At 49.8% G+C, this 23137-nt stretch overlaps 6 protein-coding genes across 6 annotated transcripts; 4 read left to right on the forward strand and 2 right to left on the reverse strand.

Moving 5' to 3' along the window:
• Window positions 1-607: 607 nt before the first annotated feature.
• On the forward strand, window positions 608-9963 carry CTRU02_213742 (phosphatidylinositol 3 (ataxia telangiectasia mutated); the record flags this gene model as incomplete). The annotated part of the gene is made up of 6 exons (XM_036733299.1): window positions 608-659; window positions 719-809; window positions 991-2361; window positions 2548-2882; window positions 2931-7398; window positions 7530-9963. The coding sequence occupies 6 exons, from the start codon at window positions 608-610 to the stop codon at window positions 9961-9963; spliced, it is 8751 nt and encodes a 2916-aa protein (XP_036574990.1).
• A 1162-nt stretch (window positions 9964-11125) lies between these two features.
• CTRU02_213743 (ubiquitin ligase subunit) lies at window positions 11126-13852 on the forward strand (the record flags this gene model as incomplete). Its single annotated transcript, XM_036733300.1, has 3 exons — window positions 11126-11773; window positions 11831-13743; window positions 13795-13852. The coding sequence occupies 3 exons, from the start codon at window positions 11126-11128 to the stop codon at window positions 13850-13852; spliced, it is 2619 nt and encodes an 872-aa protein (XP_036574991.1).
• Window positions 13853-14436: 584 nt separating this feature from the next.
• Window positions 14437-15386, forward strand: CTRU02_213744 (60s acidic ribosomal protein; the record flags this gene model as incomplete). The annotated part of the gene is made up of 3 exons (XM_036733301.1): window positions 14437-14627; window positions 14760-15242; window positions 15308-15386. The coding sequence occupies 3 exons, from the start codon at window positions 14437-14439 to the stop codon at window positions 15384-15386; spliced, it is 753 nt and encodes a 250-aa protein (XP_036574992.1).
• Window positions 15387-16212: 826 nt separating this feature from the next.
• On the reverse strand, window positions 16213-17776 carry CTRU02_213745 (U1 small nuclear ribonucleoprotein; the record flags this gene model as incomplete). The annotated part of the gene is made up of 4 exons (XM_036733302.1): window positions 16213-16937; window positions 17172-17277; window positions 17330-17457; window positions 17515-17776. The coding sequence occupies 4 exons, from the start codon at window positions 17774-17776 to the stop codon at window positions 16213-16215; spliced, it is 1221 nt and encodes a 406-aa protein (XP_036574993.1).
• Window positions 17777-18158: 382 nt separating this feature from the next.
• CTRU02_213746 (mitochondrial 54S ribosomal protein mL43) lies at window positions 18159-18680 on the forward strand (the record flags this gene model as incomplete). Its single annotated transcript, XM_036733303.1, has 3 exons — window positions 18159-18197; window positions 18250-18332; window positions 18389-18680. The coding sequence occupies 3 exons, from the start codon at window positions 18159-18161 to the stop codon at window positions 18678-18680; spliced, it is 414 nt and encodes a 137-aa protein (XP_036574994.1).
• Window positions 18681-19034: 354 nt separating this feature from the next.
• On the reverse strand, window positions 19035-20036 carry CTRU02_213747 (triosephosphate isomerase; the record flags this gene model as incomplete). Its single annotated transcript, XM_036733304.1, has 4 exons — window positions 19035-19063; window positions 19118-19723; window positions 19799-19869; window positions 19999-20036. 4 exons carry the CDS (start codon window positions 20034-20036, stop codon window positions 19035-19037), a joined length of 744 nt encoding a protein of 247 aa, XP_036574995.1.
• Between the last annotated feature and the right edge of the window lie 3101 nt (window positions 20037-23137).

Raw genomic sequence — 23137 nt, forward strand, 5'->3', positions numbered from 1 at the left:
TACGACCAGGCTCCTCCACTAAGCCTTGCGGGAGGCGCGTGGTTGGCGGTGGTCGGTGCCTGTAATCGTCCAATCGATCGCGCCGTTCGTTGCTGTGAAAAGAAAATCCACCCGGGGCAAAGATGTTCCGGGCCAAAGTCAACAAACTGTAGTCATTTATGGAAGGTGGTGTGCTTTTTGCCGTAATACGACAGGGATTAGACACCTAAGGAAGAGCTCCTGGGAGCTAGGCTGGGTACCTCAAGTTACGTGAAGCTTGATCTCTGCTTTTTTTGAACCGGCTGGGCTACGGCGCGTCACGGTCTTACGTTGCGATTTAGAAGGAATACCTGCCTGCCAGCCCACATTCTCGCCTTGGTTTGCGCAAAGAAAAAACTGCCTGATTAAATCAAATGCCGTCTGCCTGAACAAATCGCAGTGTGCCTGCTCACCTTCTCCACCCTCCCGCGCCGCTTAACCTGGCCATTGTTAGTGTGGACTCACTCACCCCAGCGTCTGCCACTCTCGTCATCTGCCTCGACGTTGTCCACCAGTTGACCCCTTTGAAGCGCATGAAGACACCAGAAACTGTTCGGTAGCCAGGATGTGCATTGTAGAGCACTAGATTATGGCGCCCCCTAAAATGAAGACGGGGGAGGTGACCCTCAACGATGCCCTCGGTCAGTGACCTGCCACACAAGCCATAGGGCTTGACAAGCTAATATGTGGTGAAATACAGACTCGATAGAAAAAGGAACAATCAAGGAACGTGCGTCGGGTCTCGAAGACCTTATTTTTTTGCTAGACAAGAAGGGAAAGACAACAAATCTGTGAGTTTTACTCTCGTATATGATGAATATCTAGGATGAACCGCATGGTAAAGTCAAAACCAATATATTGACGGGTTGTCAAAGCGAGCGATGGTACATGCAAACTTTTAATATAGCAATGCCGATTACAATGCCAATAATGCCGGGAATGGCTTTAAAAGTAATACTAACAAACCCACAGGTCCATACTAGAAGATAAGCATTATCATCGCATATTCGAGGCCCTCTTCCGATGTGCCGTCACCGAAAAGCAGAGTTATTTCGGCAGCAAAAGGTCCACTGCTGCTTCTGCTGCCTCTAGACTTTCCAAATGTGCCGAAGCTCTTCGTCTCGTCGTCAACTATGGCGCTTCGAGACTCAAGCGAAAAACCCTCTTGGCCATGATTGATCATATCACCCAGACACTCCCCGGTCCTGATGGTGATCTTCTGGAGCCACTCCTCAAGGACTATGTCAAATCTCTTGTCGCCGTCTTAGAACACCAGCCCAACGGTGAGCACCTTGCTACGAAGGGTGCTGATAGGTGGTTCGCCTGCGTTGACTTCTGTACTGAGGCCATCGCGCGTTACCTGGATAATGCTGACAGAGATTCGGGCTCCCGTGCATCACCGGCCCCAGGTACAGCTTCGATTGGTTTCTCCACTGGTAGAAGCACCAATCCAAGTCAACGTCTACCGGGTCAAATATCCCGCGGCACTGTTCAAGATCTTCTTCACTGCCTCTACCTTCTCGTCCTCCCCCCGAATGCTCCGCTTCGAGAAAGGTCACGGGACTTATCCAAAACTCTGATACAAATATTACAAGTCCGCCATCTTGGCTTGGGTCCAGTTACACAGCTAGCATTCGCATCCATCAATGTCTTATTGACTGGAGTTCTAGTCGATGATCTTTCTCGAGCCAGCAATCTGACCAGGGATCTTGTGCCCCTAATCAGTCACTGGTGGCAAGCTCGAACAGTTTCTCAAGATGAGATGCTAAACTCTGTCAGAGACGAGATGCTCAAGACCATGATTTTGATTCGCTTACATCTCGAGCGCCTTGTCTATGATGACGAGAACGGCCATGTTCAGAAGGATGTCGAAGACCTAAGTGAAGCTCTTTGGCTAGAGTACTCTCGGCGAGACATTCGGTCACAGCTCCAAATGGATGATTTGACATTCGTTCCGCACCGGCTCCCGCAAGACTATTTCAATCTTGACCTTTTTGGCCTTCGGCCTCACAACCGTGATGGCGAGCGAAGGTGGGCTATTGTGCAAAGCATTGCTATTTTGGAACGAATTCTATGGAAAACGCATAAACAGCAAGGCTCGCAGTCACCAGAAGAACAGCCTCGGAAGAAGCGCAGAACGCATGGCCCGACAAGCCGACTTCAGGAAAAAATGCAGTCCCGCGGCCCGGCAGTGCAAAGAATGTCGATGCAACTGGTTCCATTTCTTCTAGATCTCGACACTTTCACCTCTGCAGAAGTCGCAGAGCTGTTACCGGATCTGACAACATTCGCCAGTGACAAGGACACAACAGTTGCGTCATGGGCCATGCTAGCTTGTGCATGGTAAGTAATGGCCTACATACACCCCTCAACCTGTCCGCTCCTCAGATCTCTTCTCCGCTTCGCACAGCCTGGACAATCCTCTGTTGTTGTTGTTTTTTTCTGCACCTAGCACCTCTTACTCTAGTTCTTTTACTCCTGATCATCAGTCACTCGTTTGCTACCATCACGTTACTGATTACCTCGCAGCTGTGCACTACGTTCAACCGAATCTGATGTTGCCACTTTGTGGAAGCACACATGGCAAATTGCTGTGCGAGCAGTTGGTCAGCCAAATACCTGTCGCGCCGCATGTGTTCTGCTGCACACAATCCTTGAAAGCAAACTTGTCCCATATCACAATATATCGGACGAAGTTAACAGCATCGTCACGACCGCCGACGTGAATGGCCCTGCCCTTTTAGTAGACTCCTCCATCATTCTCATGTTACATCTATTGTTTCTGCGAAATGTGAAGCTACCTAATGCTAGTCAGGCGACATGTCATCACATAATTCGTTGGGTTTTCCTGCGTTGGAATCCAGGTGGGTTGTTCTTGTTTGAGACCTTAATGGAGAGCTAACAATGTGTAGCCGACATGAGTTTTGCGTCTCAAAATTCGGTACATGCGCCAGTATCAGATTTGGTTAATCTAATTCGTGCATGTTGCGGCGCTGGGCTATTACCGCATCCTTCACAAGAAGCTGTGTCAGGGGGTCCAATATGCCAGACATGGAAAGAGCAATACCACTCATCAGGTTTGACGAGATATCTTTTGCTGCTAGAAGACCCGAAGCAAAGAAGATTGGTCTCCACGAGCTGCGGCCAAGCTATAGTGTCCACCGAATTGATCAAGGCTAGCGACTCGTCAACTTTTCATGCCTCGAAGAAACTGGTATTAGAACTTTTGTTCCCGAAAGTGGAGGAGCTGCAAGAGCTTTGTGACTCCTGGACTAAAAAAGGGTCAGAAGGTGGCATGCAAATCTCATCAGACAGGCTTCACAGCCTCTTTTCAGCCACTATTACTGGCACATTGCTTGTCTTTCAGCTCACAGATCTAAACTCTGGTCAGTCAAGAGATATCGAGTCAACCCTCCACAGACTCTGCGAGAGGAGCCTCAGCGTTGCTTTGGACTCGAGCGACAGCACCATTTTCTTCGAGGTTGTCTGCAAAATCATACGTCCTATTCTCCCTTCCTTGGACGCAGCAAGCATCAACACGTTGTTCAAAGAAAACCTCCCTCTTCTAAACTTAGTTGCGACTGTAGCCGGCACATCCCATGAGCGAACTCTACGCCAGTCATCCGGACAAAATCAGGACCTTATGGATCTAGACGATGACTTCGACTCCCAGGAGAGTAAAAAGAGCATTGCAATGAGACCGACAAATATTCCTCGTCTAAGCATACCAATGAGTTTGGACTCGACGGCGTTTCATCTTGACACTGTCCAGCGTATATACCTTCTCGAGTCGATGCATAGAGACAATGAACAAATTGGTCTTGTCCCTCAGGGCTTTCTGGACCAATTTTTGAGTCTCTCTCATGATGAATTCTTGATGTGTAATTCCTTGGCGACGGAACTATTCAGTTCTGACCTTGTGGTCGGTCCTGATGATGCACTTCGAGTAGTTGAAAAGCTCGGTGAGATTATCGGGGAGCTAGAGTATACGTGCTGCGAAGTGGCACACTCGACCAGTCTAGGCATTTTGGAGGGCCTCATACGGGTCTGGGTGGATGAGAAAAATGAGGTATCGACGTTCGTTGGAGATCTTTATGACTATTTTGTCAAAGCCTCTCTGCCAAACAACAGCCTATCCGCCGGGTCACAGATGTCCTTGGCGAGTTTACTATTTGCTTTACTGAAAATCAATCCTCAATATGGCACCAGTCTCGGCCTATCTTCATGTCGGACGACCTTGCTGTCTATCCTACAAGACGGCCCAATGGTTGTCAAGCACTTCATTGGGGCGGCCCTGCCAGATGTCTTTGGCATTTATGTCCTGAAAATGCATGATGACGTCTTTATAGATGTCCTGAACAGTCTACCCGCAGACCCAGAAGCTATTGAAGGTATTGCTTTTCGACTTTTCGCGTTGGCTCAACTCGCATGCCGTTGGCCTACACTTCTCAGAAGATGTACCTACCATATCTTCGAGACACCTGGAAAGATAATGCAGTCTACTAAATACGCCAAAAGGTGTCTTGAGAAAGTCTCCGAAGCTCTTCAGCTGGGTTCTCCTAGGGAGCTCTTTAACATATTCTGTCCTCAGCTTCTGTATACCTGGCTCGAGTTGAACGCCATCGAAGACATACCATTCGATATCTTCGGGTTCCCTAGCTTAAATTATTTACTCCGGGAAGCACAGGCCGAGACGACAGCTTTGGAGATTATGCGAGGGCGCTACGAAAGCGTACGGACCTTGTCTCAGAGGCTCGGTATATCTTCAACCGACATGACCAAGCAAGGCTTCACAAAGATTTTGGCGTACACCATCGCCCACGAAACAAGCATGTCTGGCTCTAAGAGCGACAGCGGCGACACATGGGTGCGGAAACTATTGGGCCGAGAATCATACTTGGACCACGTGTACCTCAACTTCGCAGACATTGTAGCATTACTGTTCAACCTATTCGATCAGGAAGATCCCATCGAGAAGTACCTGGCAAGAGATAACAATTTCCAATACGCCGCGGACAATTTGGAGGAAATGAAAAGTTTCTCCCAATCCACAACGATGTTACCGCCCAACCAACAACCAATGTTTAGGGCCAAATTTCTCTTGAAGGAACTGTTTTACCTGTGCAGTAAAACAGAATATGAACTTCAGTCGTTGTGGACGCCGGCACTGGTAGTAGCGGTGGCTAGAAAGCTTCTTAATACCGTCCATCCAGCTTTGGGCTCTCTTCACGCTTGCTCAGTCCTGCGAAAAGTCCGCGTGATTATATCCCTAGCCGGCTCTGTAGCGCTGGAAGGCTACCCTCTGGAGATGTTGCTCTCCTCTGTAAGGCCGTTCATTGTGGACTCTGAATGTGCAGACGATGCACTGGGTGTTAGTCGATACCTGATCTCTAGAGGAAACAGTCATATTCTGCAAACACCATCATTCCTTGCCGGATATGCGTTATCTACATTGGCTTCACTTAGGGTTTTCCTCGAGTCCAGCCAGTCCAGCACAACCCAAGAGAGCCAGTTCAAAGCAACCATGAGTAAAGCACAACAATTTCACACATGGTTCAGCAACTACTTGGCTAGCTACGTGTCGCCAAATTTTGCAGACGAACGTCAGAGACGAGCATTCCGGTCAATCACGCAATCTGCAACCAATATTCGATCGTCAGGAAACGCTGAGAGGGGAACACATGAGAGCACGTTACTTTTGGAAATTCTAAAGGACGGTGAGCGCGAGGAAAAGTTACTGAATGAAGCAGCTCGTGACCTAGCGCTTGGCATGCTTTGCGGGGATTTCGTGGTGCCTATTACAGGTAATCAGGATGTCGTTGAGGACGATGTTGATGCACTTCGTTACAGCGGTCTTGTTTGGAAAAGCTGCAACGCACTCGCTTTGAGCGAGGAGTACCTGGCCTGGGCAGGCCGCGTGGTAGGCAGGTCATTTGCTGCTTCTGGTGAGATTCAACCAGAATTGTTGGAAGAGTCTGAACTATCGCGGTACAATAAGCTTGCCCCTGGATCTAATGATTCTGAACAGGGGTTACTGAATCTACTGCAACAATTAACCCAGAGTAAGGACTCGGCTATTGCTGGTCTCGCAGAATCTGCCTTGAGAGCCGTTGTGTCAGAAGCAGCATCTCAAGGGGATGATGCTCTTCTTGTTGCTGCACAGAAAACGCTGAGCGAATCTCTTTGCTTGGCTTCAGCTTGGGGTCAATATCGCACTCCTCCTTCCGATTTCATCCTTTCGCAGAACATACCCGACTCCCAGGTGTTCTTCCGCGATCATGTCGAGAGCCCGGAATGGATTCAACAACTTGCAGTTCACCTTGCACAGTCTGTTTCTGAGTATATCATACTGAGTGCTTTGGTACCAATCCTTAAGAGCGTTAAGGGATTTGCGCAGGACTCATTCCCGTTCATCGTTCATCTAGCTCTGTACAGCCAGCTTGACAAACAACAAGTGATCAAGCGCAACTTGTCCGAAGCTACCAAGGAGTGGCTCAAAACTCGAGATTCATCCGCACGCACGAACCAAAAGCACCTGATCAACACGATCCTGTACCTGAGGACACAGAAACTACCTAATGAATCGTCAATCGCGGACCGTGCAATGTGGCTCGATGTCGATTTCAATTCGGCTGCCTCGGCCGCTTCACGCTGTGGCATGTATAAGACTGCTCTTCTCTTCACCGAAGTTGCCGTCTCACAAGCAACCCGATCATCCCGAAGATCGTCCGCAATCCGAGATGAAGATTCAACAGACGTTTTACTTTCTATATTCGAGAACATCGATGATCCCGATGCATATTACGGTCTGCCGCAGTCTTCGGATTTGTCCAGCGTTCTTGCTCGCCTGGAGTACGAGAAAGACGGATCCAAAACTTTGGCCTTCCGAGGGGCTCAATACCATAGCCATATTCGGAGTGGTGATCCTTCATTGCAGTCGGACAGCCAGTCTCTCATCAAGGCTCTAGGTACTCTGGGCCTAGCTGGCCTCTCGCATTCCCTGCAGCAAACACAGCAGGGCCATGATGGCGATGAGGACTCTCTCGAAAACATGTTTCAAACTGCTCGTCGGCTGGAAAGATGGAATCTTCCCGCGCCCGCCGCAGCCGACAATTATGCGGTAACAATCTATAAAGCCTACCAGAATATTCAGCAAGCTACAGACAAACTTACGATTCGAGGCGCCATATACGATGGCTTCAGTCAAACGATGCGCAACCTCATGAATCGCAGCTTGAATGCAGCTAAACTGAGACAACATCTTGGAGCCCTTGCGGTTTTGACAGAACTTGACGACGTCATAAACGTTGCTGACTTTTCAGAGTTGGAGGGTATGCTTACCAAGTTTGAAAAACGAAGTGAATGGATGAGACGTGGAAGGTACGTAAATTCCCATACAAGTTGCCACTACTCAGGTTGTGTCACCAACTCATTGGTCTAATCCACGGCTCATATTTGAGTACTCTGTCTTTATCGCGGTCGTTGCCACAGAACTAAGCTAAGTTGAATAGGTATGACGACGTTAGCCATTTGCTCTCCTGCCGCGAAACCACCTTGAGCTTGATGAGCCAACAGCCAAAACTCCGCCACGCCACTCTATGCACCGCCGAAGCAAGGCAAATAGAGATCCGCTGCATGCTGATGTCTTCTGGCATCTACCGCTTCCACCAGGCCACACAAGAGTCGCTAAACATATCGACATCACTCACGGACTTGATTGGGCCTTGCGAAGATCTGGGTTTGAAAGTTGATGCGGCGGTCAAAATTGAAGCTGCCAACTCCTTGTGGGATCATGGAGAAATGATTCACTCGATACGTATGCTTCAGGGCATTGATAATGATTCATCTCTCAAGAAGCAGACAATTTCTGTGAGCCGCTCAGATCTTCTATCCAAGATAGGTCATCAAGTTTCAGTTGCAAGACTGGAAAAGCCACATCACATTCAAAAGAACTACCTGGAGCCAGCCCTGAAGGAACTTAAGGGCAAGAGCCAAGGACAACAAGCTGGCCATGTCTTCCATCAGTTTGCTATGTTCTGCGATGAGCAATTATTAAATCAAGACAGTCTTGAGGACCTGGCCAGACTACAAAGCTTGAGAAAGGGCAAGAGCGATGAAGTGGCTCAGCTCCAAAGTCTCATGGCCAGCAGCCGCGATTCTCAGATGAAGAATAGGTACCAGTCTCATCTGAACCGTGCCAAGCAATGGTTGCAACTCGATGAGCAAGAGCTTCGGCGCGTTGAACAGACAAGGAGCGAGTTTGTGCGACTTAGTCTGGAAAACTATCTACTGTCCCTCATCGCGTCCGACGAACATAATAATGACGCCTTGCGTTTCACAGCTCTCTGGCTTGAACGTTCGGACGAGGATGCGACTAACGATGCCGTGAAAAAGCATCTTGACAAGGTGCCAACAAGAAAGTTTGCAACGTTGATGAACCAACTCTCATCCAGACTGCAGGACCAGGCAAACCCTTTCCAGAAGCTTCTAATTAACCTCGTGTACAACATCTGCGTTGATCATCCATATCACGGCATGTATCAGATTTGGTCCGGCACTAAGGTTAAGACGCGAAAGGAGGATCAAGTAGCAGTGTTGAGATTGAAGGCCACGGAGAAAGTTGCTGCCCTTCTACAGTCGAATAAGGCGGTAGCGTCTATCTGGCAAGCAGTTGATCGCACCAGCTCCTACTACCACCGACTAGCTGTTGATAGGGACAACGCCAAGTACAAGGCCGGGCATAAAATTGCACTGAAGGACGCGCACTCAGCCCAGTCGTTACTCAACGCGCTCATCAAGTACAAAATTCCTCCGCCAACCATGCAGCTTGAAGTGTCAGCGGACAAGGACTATTCGAACGTTCCGACTATAGCAAGACTGGAACCACAAATGTCCATTGCGTCTGGCGTTAGTGCACCAAAAATCATCACAGCTATTGGAACCGACGGAGAACGATATAGGCAATTGGTTAAGGGCGGAAACGACGATTTACGTCAAGACGCTATCATGGAACAGGTTTTCGCCGCGGTTTCATCCCTGCTGAAGTTGCACCGGTCTACACAACAAAGAAACCTTGGCATCAGAACGTACAAGGTTCTGCCCTTGACTTCAGCGTCTGGTCTCATTGAATTTGTCCCTAACACCATCCCACTACACGAGTTTCTGATGCCTGCACATGAGAGATACTTCCCTAAGGATCTCAAAGGATCTCAGTGCAGAAAGGAAATTTCCAATGCGCAGGGCAAGTCCACGGAAACTCGAATCAACGTCTACAAAAAAGTAACGGAACGATTCCATCCCGTCATGAAATACTTCTTCATGGAGCATTTTGTTGACCCTGATGAGTGGTTTGTCAAACGTTTGGCCTATACGCGTACAACAGCAGCGATATCTATGCTCGGCCATGTTCTCGGCTTGGGTGATCGGCACGGTCACAACATTCTCCTAGACCACAAAACAGGCGAGGTTGTCCACATCGATTTGGGTGTCGCATTTGAAATGGGGCGAGTGCTCCCTGTTCCAGAATTGGTGCCTTTCCGCCTCACGCGAGATATAGTGGATGGCATGGGAATAACTGGGACAGAAGGCGTCTTCCGTCGCTGCTGCGAATTTACTCTCCATGCTTTGCGCGAGGAGACCTATTCCATCATGACAATACTGGATGTGCTGCGTTACGATCCTTTGTATTCATGGTCAATAAGCCCGGTAAGACTCGCGAAACTGCAGGGCGGCCAAGACGATGGGGATGACGATGTGGACGATGACAGGAAAGGCAAGAAGGGCAATGTGAACGAGCCTTCTGAGGCGGATCGCGCTTTAGAGGTGGTTAGGAAGAAGTTATCGAAGACGCTGAGTGTGACGGCAACTGTAAACGACCTTATCAACCAGGCAACCGACATCAGTAATTTGGCCGTGCTATATTCGGGCTGGGCTGCATATGCATGAAGATACGCAGTGCAACAGAGAGGATCTTAGGCGAGGGACAGTGGGGACTGATACGAAAGAAGCAAGTTGCGCGAATGATACCCTTAGAAATAACAACGACAGAATCATTGGCTCCCTTAAAGTATTTTGATGATTTGGTTTCTTATCCCATCTTCCCCTACGTTTATTCTCCTTGCCTTGAAATGGGCTAAAACACGATTGCCGCCTACAGCTCCGTCTTGTTTCTACTTGATCTGCACGCAGTGTATGCTTCTACTGCTATTATTCGCTGTCTTCCCACCTCTCTTTCTCCTATCAGTTGCTGAGTTTCGGCCGGTGGGTTTCAAGCGGATAAAAGAATGTGTCAATTGCGTTATATCTCATCATCATGAATCCATGACTGAGACTTGGCTATCAACATCGCGCATGAATATGAATGCCAAAGATGGTATGGCCGAAAAACACATAATCTGTGAGAAATAATTCAGTTTTGCAGGGTTACTCAGAGATAAGTACGAGACCACAATGAATCCAGTCGTGTTCTATGAAGCAATACCCCTAGCAATGTAAACCACTTGGTCGTCGGCTTGTGCTCAGGTTAGACCGCATAAACGTGATGAAATTCGTGTTTTTTCCTCTTTCTTTTCTAATAAAATCACATTCCATACATCATATTCGAAAATTTCATGGATATGGCCGAATGACCGATACGAGACACCGAAACCCTCAGAAGGAGCGCAATGAACAAACATATGAAGAAGCCTATGCAAATGCGTATATCAGCACTACGGTAATAAGCGAGGACAAGGGCCCCAGTGGGTCTGGTGGGGTCCGTGTCTTATCTAATACCCGGTCGACGCGATAAGAGACGTACTTTAATGGATGATGTGAACGAGAGGATGGTGATTTGATAATGAAGCTGGGACGCATAGCTCCGCGTTTAACTCCGCGTTAACCTTCCCGCTACAGCGACCGCATTTACCGTATTCGAAACTCTTACAATCTTGCCACAACCAATAATTCTGCAACCACCCGACGACCAGCCCCTTTTGTAAGCTGGACGGCATTGAGTCAAGCCACCTCGGACAAAAGCCTGTACTCCCTATACCAATCCCCTCGATCCCAGAAAAGCAACCAGGTCTGCAACAGCTTAGGAAGAAGTTGTTGCAGGGCCACACGGTCCATGCCGTCGAATTCACCCCCAGTAGTCGAGGGAGCTTTGCCATCACGGGCGACGGGAAGGACAGGCGGAACAAGTTCAATTGCAGACTCGAACAGCCCTCAGCGGCGACGACCCCGCGTGGACTCGGACGTCTCGCGCTCTGGCTCAGTCGCCCCGCACCAGCAGCAGTCGCCGAGCAGACCCAGCCCGAAGCGCTTCAAGTTTGGCACTGAAGACCCTCCCAACCCAAATATGTCGACCAAGATGAAGGGGAAGCTCCCCGAGGTCATCGACCTTACCCAGTCCAACTCGTATCGACCATACACGGGCGCAAAGAAGCTGGTCATCAAGAATCTACGGCCGACAGCTAGGAATGAACAGCTGGAGCAGTATTACAAGCGGACGGAACAGGAACTCATTGATGCCCTGCAAGACATCTTTAACGGACGTAAACCGCAGTTGCCATTAGAGAGGCTATATCGAGCGGTCGAGGATATCTGCAGGCGCGGCAACAACAACGAGTTGCAGCTTTATGAGATACTGCGCCGGAAATGCGATGAGCACTTGACCAACAATGTGCTGCGGTCAATCAAGACGCATGGCGGAAGCACAAACGTTGATATGCTAAGGAGTGTATTGCAGCATTGGCGGGTTTGGAACAGTCAAATTGTGAGTTACAAGAGCGTCTTCATTTGTATGAACTTAAGCACTAACCTATACCGCCAGATGACAATTAGATCTACGTTCAGTTACCTCGACCGCACCTTCCTACTCAAGAACAAGAACTACTCTTCTATCAACGACATGACCATCAACCAATTCAGACGGATGACGTTCCCTACAAAAGAAGATGCAGATAGTTATTCACCTGGCGGCAGGGCGCTACGCGGAATATATGACTTGATCTCTTATGATCGCACCGGAGACGACCGATTTGATGCCGCCTTACTCAAGGACTCCGTCATGATGCTACACGTCTTCAATATCTACACAAAGCTTTTTGAGCCTCGTCTTATAGTTATCTCGGCAGAACATTTCCAGGATTTCGCAGAAGAACGAAGCTCATCAAACCTCAAAGAGTACATTCTCGCATGTGAAAGACTTTTAAAGAGAGAAGACTACAGGTGTAACGAGTACAATTTGGATTCGACAACAAAGAAACAGTTACTCGATGCGGCGCATGGTATTCTAGTCAATAACTATTCTGACAAACTGCTGAACGCCGAGAGTCTCGCGAAGCTTTTGGCCGAAAACGAAGTGGAATCGATGAAAGCACTTTACGATTTGTTACGCCTATCAGGGATCCAGAAGAAGCTCAGGGAGCCTTGGAGTGCATATATTCGAAAAACCGGTGCAGCTATCGTTGCCGACAAGGAGCAAGGCGACGACATGGTGCGAAGGCTACTCGAGCTTAAGAGGTCATTAAGTCTCATCGTTCGGGATTCCTACGGTGGAGACTCTGACTTTGTGAATGAGCTCAAGAATGCCTTTGGCGACTTCATGAACGATCGCACCATTGCGGCCACTTGGAGCTCTGGCACATCCAAAGTGGGAGAGATGATTGCGAAGTACGTTGACATGCTGCTCCGTGGTGGTCTAAAGGCGCTTCCAAAGGCATTACTATCAGACAACAAAGACCGCGCGGAAGCAGAACGGAGCGGTCAGGCCAGCACCGGCGATGAAGATGCCGAACTTGATCGACAATTAGACCAAGCATTGGAGCTGTTCCGTTTCATCGAAGGCAAGGACGCCTTTGAAGCTTTCTACAAGAAAGATCTGGCCCGTCGTTTACTCATGGGCAGAAGCGCTAGCCAGGATGCTGAAAGGAACATGCTCAGGAAACTGAGAGAAGAGTGTGGTACCAACTTTACACACAACCTGGAACAAATGTTCAAGGACGTTGAAGTAGCGAAGGAGGAAATGGAGGCGTATAAGCAGTGGTCAGAGGGCACTGGCGCTGATAAGGCACCAGTAGACTTGCAAGTCATGATCTTGTCTGCTGCAGCATGGCCAACATACCCCGATGTCAGAGTCAACTTGCCTGACGACGTCGCCAAGCAGATTGAGCGGTTCGACCAGTACTACAAGAATAAGCATACTGGTAGGCTCCTCAATTGGAAACATGCACTGGCGCACTGCACAGTCAAGGCCAAATTTCCCAAGGGTACAAAAGAGCTTCTGGTCAGCGCATACCAAGCTATCGTTTTAGTTTTGTTCAACGATGCTGGGCTTGACGGCTTCCTTTCTTACGATCAGATTGCTCGCTCCACGAATCTCCAAGGAGACGAGCTGTCACGGACACTGCAGTCCCTTGCATGCGGTCAAGTCCGAGTACTAACAAAGCACCCCAAGGGCAAGGATATCAACCAAGGAGACACGTTTACAATCAACAAGGCGTTTTCGCACGCTAAGATTAGGATCAAGATCAACCAGATCCAGCTTAAGGAAACCAAGGAAGAAAACAAGGCGACTCATGAGAGGATCACCCAGGATAGAAGATTTGAGACCCAGGCAGCCATTGTCAGAATTATGAAGAGCCGAAAGGCGATGAGCCATGGCGAGTTAGTGGCAGAGGTCATCAACATGACCAAGAACCGAGGTGCCGTCGATGCGGCGCAGATTAAGAAGGAGATTGAGAAGTAAGTCAACATCTCGCCCACGCATTCAACTCGTACTAATTATTTAAATAGCTTGATCGATAAAGACTATTTGGAGCGCGAGGGCAACACGTATACTTACCTGGCGTAGAAAAACGCCTCGGTATTAGCTTGCTGCTTGCATTAAATTCAGAGTCGCGGAGTGCAGATACGGCGAGGTGGGGTCATGTGGCTGCACGGCGAAAGGCGCCAATGTGTATGAAGTTAATGAGACGGTTACTTCCATGAGGTAAACAGGTGCTGGGTAACAGAGGACTGCCAGACTTTCTGGAGAAACCAATAGTTTTCACTCGTAGATAGTAAATTGCACTATCCAGCAGGCATTCTTGAGTCGGTGAGGCTTCGGTGAATATTTATGGGTCCTTATCGGTCCCTGCGGAAAATCATTGGACCTAGCGCATTGCGGGGTGAAAAAAAGTTGCGGCGGTCCCTCTGCGCCTAGCCAAAATTTCCAGAAATTTGTGCCAAAGGCGGTCGGCGCGAAATCTTTCCCAGCAGTCCCCGAACCTGGACGACTTTTGGATCCTACCCTCGACCGTTTTTTTAAATCCCTTTCGAGGCAGAACTCTTGCACTTGAACCAGAGTCGAGTTGGCCAACAAATTCGTCCTTTTTCAACCCAATTGTAACTGAACCAAAGCAAAGAAGAAAAGAAAAGGAAAAATAAACCGCCAAGATGCCTAAGTCGAAGCGCAACAGACTTGTGAACCTGACCCAGGTCAACAAGAAGACGCGCGAGCAAAAGGACAAGCTCTTCGCCAACATCCGCGAAACTGTCCCCCAGTTCCAGCACTGCTTCGTCTTTGGAGTCAACAACATGCGCAACAACTACCTCAAGGAGGTCCGTCACGAGCTGAACGACTGCAGGTGCGTTACCTCTCTCTTATTCTTTGCCCTCCAGAAAAGTCCTAGGATGGTCATGGCGCTGTTGCGATCGCTCATGATAGAGATTCTAGTGGTTACTTCAGACTTGAACTGGACTAACAAATAGCTGCACAGACTTTTCTTCGGCAAGACAAAACTCATGGCCAAGGCTCTCGGCCAGGACCCCTCCTCCGCCGTCGCTGATGGCATCGAGCGCCTCACCCCCTTCCTCTCCGGCACCGTCGGCCTCCTCTTCACCAACCGCGACCCCAAATCCGTTCTTGAGTACTTTGAGGGCGTTTCCCCCGTCGATTTCGCTCGCGCCGGCACCGTTGCCACCCGCGACTTCACCATCCCCCCCGGTGTCGTCTACGCCACTGGCGGCGAGGTCCCCGCCGAGCACGATGTGCCCATGGAGCACAGCATCGAGCCCGAGTTGCGTCGCCTCGGCATGCCCACGCGCATGATCAAGGGCCGCGTCTGCCTCGGTGACGCCGACGGCTCCTCCGGCGAGGGTTACACTGTTTGCCGCGAGGGCGATACTCTGGACAGCCGACAGACGAGATTGTTGAAGCTTTTCGGCATCTGCTTGAGCGAGTTCAAGGTTCAGGTTCTGGCGTATGTTTTACCATTCTCTCATTCTCCGCCATGCTGCAGAATTCTGATTACTGACATGCGCATAGATACTGGAGCTCCGCGTCAGGCGAGGTGACAGAGGTGAACCCCAACGCCATGGACGGCGTCGAGGATGACAGCGAGTAAATCGTATCTCCTCGGGGTATGCACAACAAAAGGATGACCAACAAAAAAACACACAAAATAGCTTCTAGACTTGATGATTGCTTCTTCATGTAGGCTGATACCATCATGGATTGCGAGGGGTGGACAACAAAAACAAATCACGGCGTTCGGGCGGTTTTTTAGAGAAATTTTCGGTCATGCGTCGGGCATCTTTCACAATCTTTGAATCCCTCTCTTCCGAGGGGTACTTTTATTTCGTACGCATAGGAATTCAGACGTGTACGCTTTTTCCGCGGCGATGGAGCGTACTTGAACAAGCCAAAAAAAAAAAAGGAAAAGAAAAAGGCTACGTACGACCTGTCTGTCTAGAAAACGAGAGGTCCTCACCTATTCGTACAAGTAATTATAACGCGTTACATGCGGGTTTACCCTATTTTCTTTTATGATCCATTTGTGTCTCCATACTAAGCTCCAGGTCAGTAGGCACGGAGTCCCTTACCTCTGACCTTACCTGCAGCGCCGGTGAACCGTTAAAGTAATCTTGATTGTTCGAGCTCGGACCGAACAGGTGATATGAGACACGCAGAAAGGTTACCTTCAATACAGTGTCGCAGTAAGCCGATGCCCATGACTGTCTCGATGTTGCGTTGAAGGAGACACGAGTGCCTAGAAATGCTGTGGTGGCCGATACATACGTTCGGTTCTAACGCCTCATAATCCTAGGATGATGAATCTTGACTGTGCTTGACATCTTCGGCTTACCCTCGATGTAGAAAGGGAAGGAGAAAAGAGACGAAAGGATAAGACGAGCGAGTTTGTCACCCACCGCAAGACACTTTGTGTCTCGTCAGTAACGACGCAGCTTCCTGGGGTCCTCGTAGCCGCCGCCATCGTAGCCTCGTTTCCTGTTGTCGTCGTCGCGAGGTCTGTCGAAATCCCTTTCTCTGTGGCTGTCACGGTCTCTGTCCCGGTCTCTGTCGCCTCGGTCACCGCGATACCCACCTTCTCCTCTGGGTCTGATTGGCTCCATGTTGCTTCCGGTCCTTCGGCCTCCGTCGCGGTCACGGTCTCTATCGCGGTCACCGCCATAGCGGTCGCCGTAACGGCCGCCAGATCTGTCGTCAAATGAGCGGCCGCCTCCACGGTCAAATCCACCACCAGAGAAGTTGCGGTCGCCTCCATGGCCGCGACCGGGACCTGAAGGTGCATCCCTGGGGGCGCCATATCCATTAGGACCACCGCGATCACCACCGCGGTCACCACCACGGTCACCACCACGAGAGCCAAAGTCGCCGCCTCCACGGAATCCTCCACGGCCGCCGAAGCCTCCCCTGAAGCCACCGCGGCCGCGTCCTCCTTCGAAGCCGCCACGGAAACCTCCTCGGAAACCACCACCAAAACCGCCGCCGGGTCCGCCCATAGGCCTCGCAGGCAGAGCCTTGGTGTAACCTCTTCCTCCGAGACCGCCACCGAGCCGGCGAGGAACCCAACCTTTGACGGTACGGCCTCGTTCGACGTCTACCTTGATACGTCGATCCTTGATTCGAATACCATCGCAGGCTTCTAGAGCAGCTACTCACCAATGCGCCAAGGCGCTTGTGTCAGTTAAACCTTACCAATATCATACCTTGGCATCAAGAAACGGATTAAAGAGAAAAGAAAACAAGATTGTGAGACGGGCAAGCTTGAGGGCCACAGATCTCGGTGTGTAAAGCAGGACGAGGGCGAGCCTGAGGGCCACAAGCCTGAAAGGGGAATGACTGGCTGGCAAGCCGAGCTTCATCAAAGGGGTTTCGGCGGTATTACCTCTCATATCTTTCTCACGTTCAAACACGACGAAAGCATAGCCACGATGGGGCTTTTTCTTCTTTCTGGGCTTCTCATGAGCATGAGTGTCAGCGATGATACGGATCTGTTGCAGTGTTAGCCTGATTAATAGACAGCGATGGGATAGGAACACGCACGCGCTCAATGGGGCCGAAGCGGCCAAACTCCCGCTCGAGGTCCTGTTCGTTGGCCTCGTATGAGAGTCGTGCGACGATTAGCGTCTTGAAAGCATCGCCTCGGATGTTGGGGTCCTCGTGAGGTTTGACTAGATAACCATCAAGTTAGCAAAATTTCGTGACGGATGTTGTGTTGGGAAACTAACAGTTCCTGGGTCCCTCGGTCTTGAGCTTCTCCACTGCAGCTTGCTTCTCGAGCTTCTTTCGGTCGCGCATCTGCAGCCAGCTCTCCGTCGGTTTGTAATCATCTGTCTCCTTGTATGTCTGCAGCGCAGGGAGGAATTCGGCGACGCCAGATACAGGCAGTGTCTTTCGCTTCTCAGGCGCATGGTCGGGCGGCGCAACCCATCGCAGAGGTGGACGCGGCGCGAAGAGCGCCAGCAGGTTAGGAGGGAGCTTGTCCGTCATTGCGAATGACTTTTTGCTTCAATACCCCGGTATCGTACGTCTCCTCTAGCTCCAATCAATTCCCAAAATGTCGCTCAGCTAGAAGTATTGCATTCGACCGTCGTGGAATGGACTTTGGGAAAGGGCTGTCGCGTCGGATTGGAAATTGACACAAGAGAGCAGGGGAAATCTTGTGGTGCAGCCTGGCCTGGTAGGCCCCATCCAGATCATCCGCAGTTCAACCGGCCAATCCTGGGTGGACGAAGATGCAAGGACCTGGGGTACGTACCGAAGCTTGGAGTCGGCCGGAACATCTTTGCGCTAAGAAATTTCCCGTCTTGTGGCTGTAGGAAGGAGCTTCTCGCGACCCGAACAGCAATTGGACTTGGGCCAGGCAAACACAATGACGATCAAGGCATTGAAGACGGTGTCTAAGGGCCAGGTAAGGAGTCTCCGGCGCGATTGCTACGCGACTATTACTGACGAACCAGCAGAATGGCCTTGGTGCATTCATCCTCCAATGCAAGAGGCTAGACTTTCACTATTGCGACTGGGCCGGCAGCTCTAAGGGCATGAAGTAGGCAGCATCCCAAGTAACGGTGCTTCGAACTATTCTCTGACATTGTACTACAGCGGCTTCATCAAGTCTCAGCTTCCCAAATTCGCGAAGGCCAACCCTCAGGTCGAGTTCTCCGTCTCCCCTCGTCCATCGAAACACCCCATGATTGTCGGCCACTACATCAACGGAAAGGAGAAGTCTGTCTGCGTACGAAACATGGAGCCCCTCGAGATTCTTAAGAAGGCTGAGCTTCTTCGTGACGCTAGCGGAGAAAAGTTGAAGAGGACCAACAAGCCGGTGACGAGCATCAACCCCAGTGTCAGAGGCGTATGGTCTCCTTACCACGGCAACGGCATGGCTGTATAGTACGAGACGATATTGGCACAATTTATTTAGAAAGCATGTAAAATTACGATCAGGGCAAGGCGTGTATAAGGAGGAAACAACAGCATGGCATCTTTGATGCTTGTACCATATGTCACCCGCCAGGGAAGGGTGGTGTGCCCCTTTAAGCACTCAAAATACAAAAAAATCTCAACATTCATAGGACGTTTATAACTGCAAACGCATTGTGTTGGGGTATTCAAAGTTTTATTTTATTTTCTACCGCCTCAGGAGCTACCAAAGATAGTGCCTTTTTTGGGCGTTTCCTGGGCTTCGTAGGCCAATATCAGGCCATTTTTAGCGGTCATCATCATCAAGTATGTGCTATTTAGGGGTTTACTGTCTGGCGTTGATAATGTCGACGACTATTGTTTGTTAGTATTCACACTCTGGACTACCAGTTTGGGGGGGATGCTTACAGCCAGGCTTCAAGCTGGCACCGCCAACAAGGAAGCCGTCAATGTCGTTCTCCTTGGCCAGGTCCTTGCAGTTCTTCTCGTTGACACTGCCGCCGTACAGGATGCGGGTCTCCTCAGCAACCTTGTCGCTGACGTTCTTAGCGAGCCAGGAGCGGATGGCGGCGTGAACGTCCTGGGCCTGGGCAGTGGTGGCGACCTTGCCAGTACCGATGGCCCAGATGGGCTCGTAGGCAATGACAATCTTGGACCAGTCGGAAACCTCAGCCTTGAGGGCGGCCAGCTGCTTGCTGACAACGTCAACGGTGGTACCAGCCTCACGCTCCTCGAGGCTCTCGCCGCAGCACCAGATGGCGCCAACACCGTTCTCAGTGGCGTACTTGGTCTTGGAGGCGACAACGGCGTCCGACTCCTTCAGGATAGTGCGGCGCTCAGAGTGGCCGAGAATGGCCCAGTTGATGTTGTTGTCCTTGAGCTGGGAAACGGAGATCTCACCAGTGAAGGCACCGTCGGGCTTGTCGAAAACGTTCTGGGCAGCGACCTCGATGTCCTTGCGGAGAGACTCGCGGACGAGCTGGAGGTAGATGGCAGGAGGGGAGACGACAACCTCTGCAGGTAAATTGTCAGTCGCATTCTTTTCGTCTGCGGTCCATCATGGGGATTATGACGACGAGAAGCACATACCAGTGTTGGGGTCAAGAGTGGCGCCGTTCAGGTTCTTGACAATCTCCTTGATGGACGACTTGGTGCCGTTCCTATAAGGAAAAGACGTCAGTTCAGTGTGTGATGTTTTGGCTGGAGCCGGAGCTTCCATTCCCCCTCTTTCATTTCTCCCGAATGGTGTGCATGCAAAGATCATGGACTCCGCCAAAGGACCGACTTACATCTTGAAGTTGCCGCCGACGAAGAACTTGCGAGCCATGATGGGCAATTGATAGTATCTGGTAGTTCGAAGGGAAATGGTGTAGCTTAGGGAATGAGTGTCAGTTCAGGAGAATAGATCAAGACTGGATGTAAATGACGCAGGACAGGTTTTGAGCGGTAGCTTGGTCGTAGTAGTAAAAAGACCTCAGGGTTGGGTCACGTCAAAAGCTCCAGCGCGAGGTGGGCTGCGCTTTGTCTCATGGAGGGGCAGAGGGGCTTGCGCAGCGCAGGAGGGGCATGGGCCCGCTATCGCAGCACCTCACAGTGCTTACAGCACAGAATCATCAGTTTTGGTGGGGCTGCCAGCGGCTCCGGTCTGGTCCGGAGCCCTGCAGCTTGCCCCGCACTCAACCTCAGTAGGTAGTGACCTGAGGAGCTCTCTGCCGTGGGCTGAGACCGTCCTCCAACAACCTGTGCCACTCAACAGTTTTCGTGCCCAGTCGGACCAGCTGTGCTTCCCTTCATCCTGGATGCCGAGCCTGTGTTTTCCAACCCAATCGGATGTCTTAATTCCGCTTTCGATGTTCAGATCAACGGTCGTCTAGTAAAACAGCACATGGCCAGGTTGGGACTAGATTACATCCCTGAACCAAGACATCTAGATGTTCGACTCCGTCCATCATGAGGAAGACTAACCGCCATAAGTCTCATTCGAATCACCGGTGATTTCATCTGCGTATTCTGCGATGGATTTAAGCAGCTCATGAGGCTTGCGGACTATCTGTATCTCAATACTGCCAAGATACAATCGTTCGGGCATTGCCACTACCGTTGCATTTCTGTGAGGTAAAGGCTTCGGGCCATTCGCTCTTGAACCCTGTTTCTCCCGATTATACGGCTACCTTATTTCCAACTTCATCAAACCTCGGCAATGACAACAAACATAACTCAGGATATGTATTCCGCGGAGGGGGAAGGTCAGTAACATTAGTACACTATACCACTTCGTCAACTTTGTTCACATCAACTGCTTGGTGTACTCCACGACTAGTTTAGTGTGTTGTATGTCAGCAGCGCCAGTCATGGTTTTCCACAATGGTATTAAAGTTGGCGCTTCATGCTGCGTAGATGATCCAGTTTGCACAATTACAATTTATTCGCGCACATCTTCCCATATAAGCAATAAAGATACGCTATTGTCCTCTTAGTTGTTATTGTGCCATACACTTCCGCTCTCCAAAAGAAAACCAAAGTCGAATATCACTGTAGGTAAGTCAAATAAACATGAATTCATTCTTTAGGCCTTCTCTGAAGCCTCGGATCCAGGTGCCTTAGAATTCAAGGTCACGTAAACAAGATTAGCCAGGGGAATCTGGGAGATGGCGTACACTTTACCCTTTCTGACATCTGGTAGTCGTGACATTCTATGTGATACCATTGTAGGACTAACTATTCAATAAGAAACATTGAAGCCGCCTAGGAGGTTGAAAATTTTCTCCTTCCCTTGCATGTCATCAGACTTCATACCTAAGGAAAGAAAGTTGGGGGGGCGTTGATTGCCGCGTAACTGTCATCCTGTACAGAGCCCATGCTCTCGGGACACAGATATCTTAGCTGATTCGCATTGAGCATCTCTTCAGCTTCGTATACGTAGTACTGTTTCGGACGATCCGGGGAAAAAGAAAAGAGACGAGAAAGCATGGGCCTTCCCTATAGCCGTGTTTTCCCTTCACAATTGCTACGGTATTTCTGAATGTTCTTTATCCGGTTAGATGGGTCTTAGCATGGACCAGCACGCAGATGATCGATGCCCTGTGATCCACCATCGTTGATCTCGATTCATTTCAATTAAAGTCATGCACGGCTGCAAGGTCGTCGCATTCACTTTTGAGAGACGAAGAGGAGCCAATGAGGTCAATATCTATTCGTTGTCCGCTGGCGGGGATTTTGAAGATTCAACATTGATACCTCATGGCGACTCTTGGTATTTTTGTTACAGGTCTTCTGCATTACGATCTATGCATCTATCTCTTACTCATTACGTTAGTATTCAGAACTGCTGGTAATGTTCCTCTAGTACAACGTTGAATATCGTAATCATTCACGTCAAACGGTGGGTTGCTGGTACCTCACTTAAGCGATGATTGTACCGCGAATAGCATCTCACACTTATATTTTATGTATGAGAGGCTATCCGTGTTAGGACTCCCTAGTTTCCGAAGATAGTAGAAAGTGCTTTCAGGCTACACAAGATGTACGCCAGTAATTCACATGCCTCGACAATACCGCGACTCTCACGCTAGATTTAGATTTGAAGTCACTCTTACCAGGCTTTAGTCGGGCTGTAGAACAAAATTCGGCCCTTTTTTGGCGCTCACCTTTTCTTATCATTTTGTATAGCTCATGTCTTCTTATTCAACAGACGCAAGAGATTTCACCGCACTTAGGCCGTGTGTTCATAATCCATGCCTTACAAAAGCATTATAACCAGGGCCAAAGAGAATCGAAACGCTTCTGATTCTACGGGGTAATGTTGCACCAGATTGGTGGCCTTGAGCAAGGAGCGTATGGCAGTGCTTGACTGAAAGTAAGGCCGCCAGCGTAAGTCTTTTTTCATCTCGACTACTGTACCTGAAATAGGGTAGTCTCTTAATGAGACGAGTGTTGAATGTGATTCCAACGTTTCATGCACGCTTGTTGCCACATCTCATCGCAAATCCATCCGAGACACAACAAACTATACAAGTGAGTAGTACAAGACGACTGAGCATTCTAGAAGCATGAGGTTCCACCGAAATGTGTGATTTCAATCCTTTTGAATGCGGTTAACAAACATACAAGGGGTTATGTGGGCGAAACCAGCACAGAACGCTCAGAATGGGAAAAGTGGTGTTGTTGGTGGAAGAACTAACTAACTGGCTAGAGGGCTGTGGAGGCTGGCTAAGACCAGTGGTGGCGGCCGTCAGCCCACGTGACGGGCCGGCGAGGCCTGCCACCCACACCCCCTCTCAGACTCCTCAGCGAAAAAGCAGTAGAATAATAGGAAATACAGGAAAAGTCCTAAATCCTCTAAATCCGAGGAGTTCTTAACTATTAGAAAACTCGGTTAATTACCGGTTAAACCTAGCTAATAGGAGGCCGTAAAATCCTCCGAATCCC

The sequence above is a fragment of the Colletotrichum truncatum genome (genome assembly GCF_014235925.2).
Source record: "Colletotrichum truncatum strain CMES1059 chromosome Unknown Contig_0010, whole genome shotgun sequence".
In the NCBI taxonomy this organism is placed as follows: Eukaryota; Fungi; Ascomycota; class Sordariomycetes; order Glomerellales; family Glomerellaceae; genus Colletotrichum; species Colletotrichum truncatum.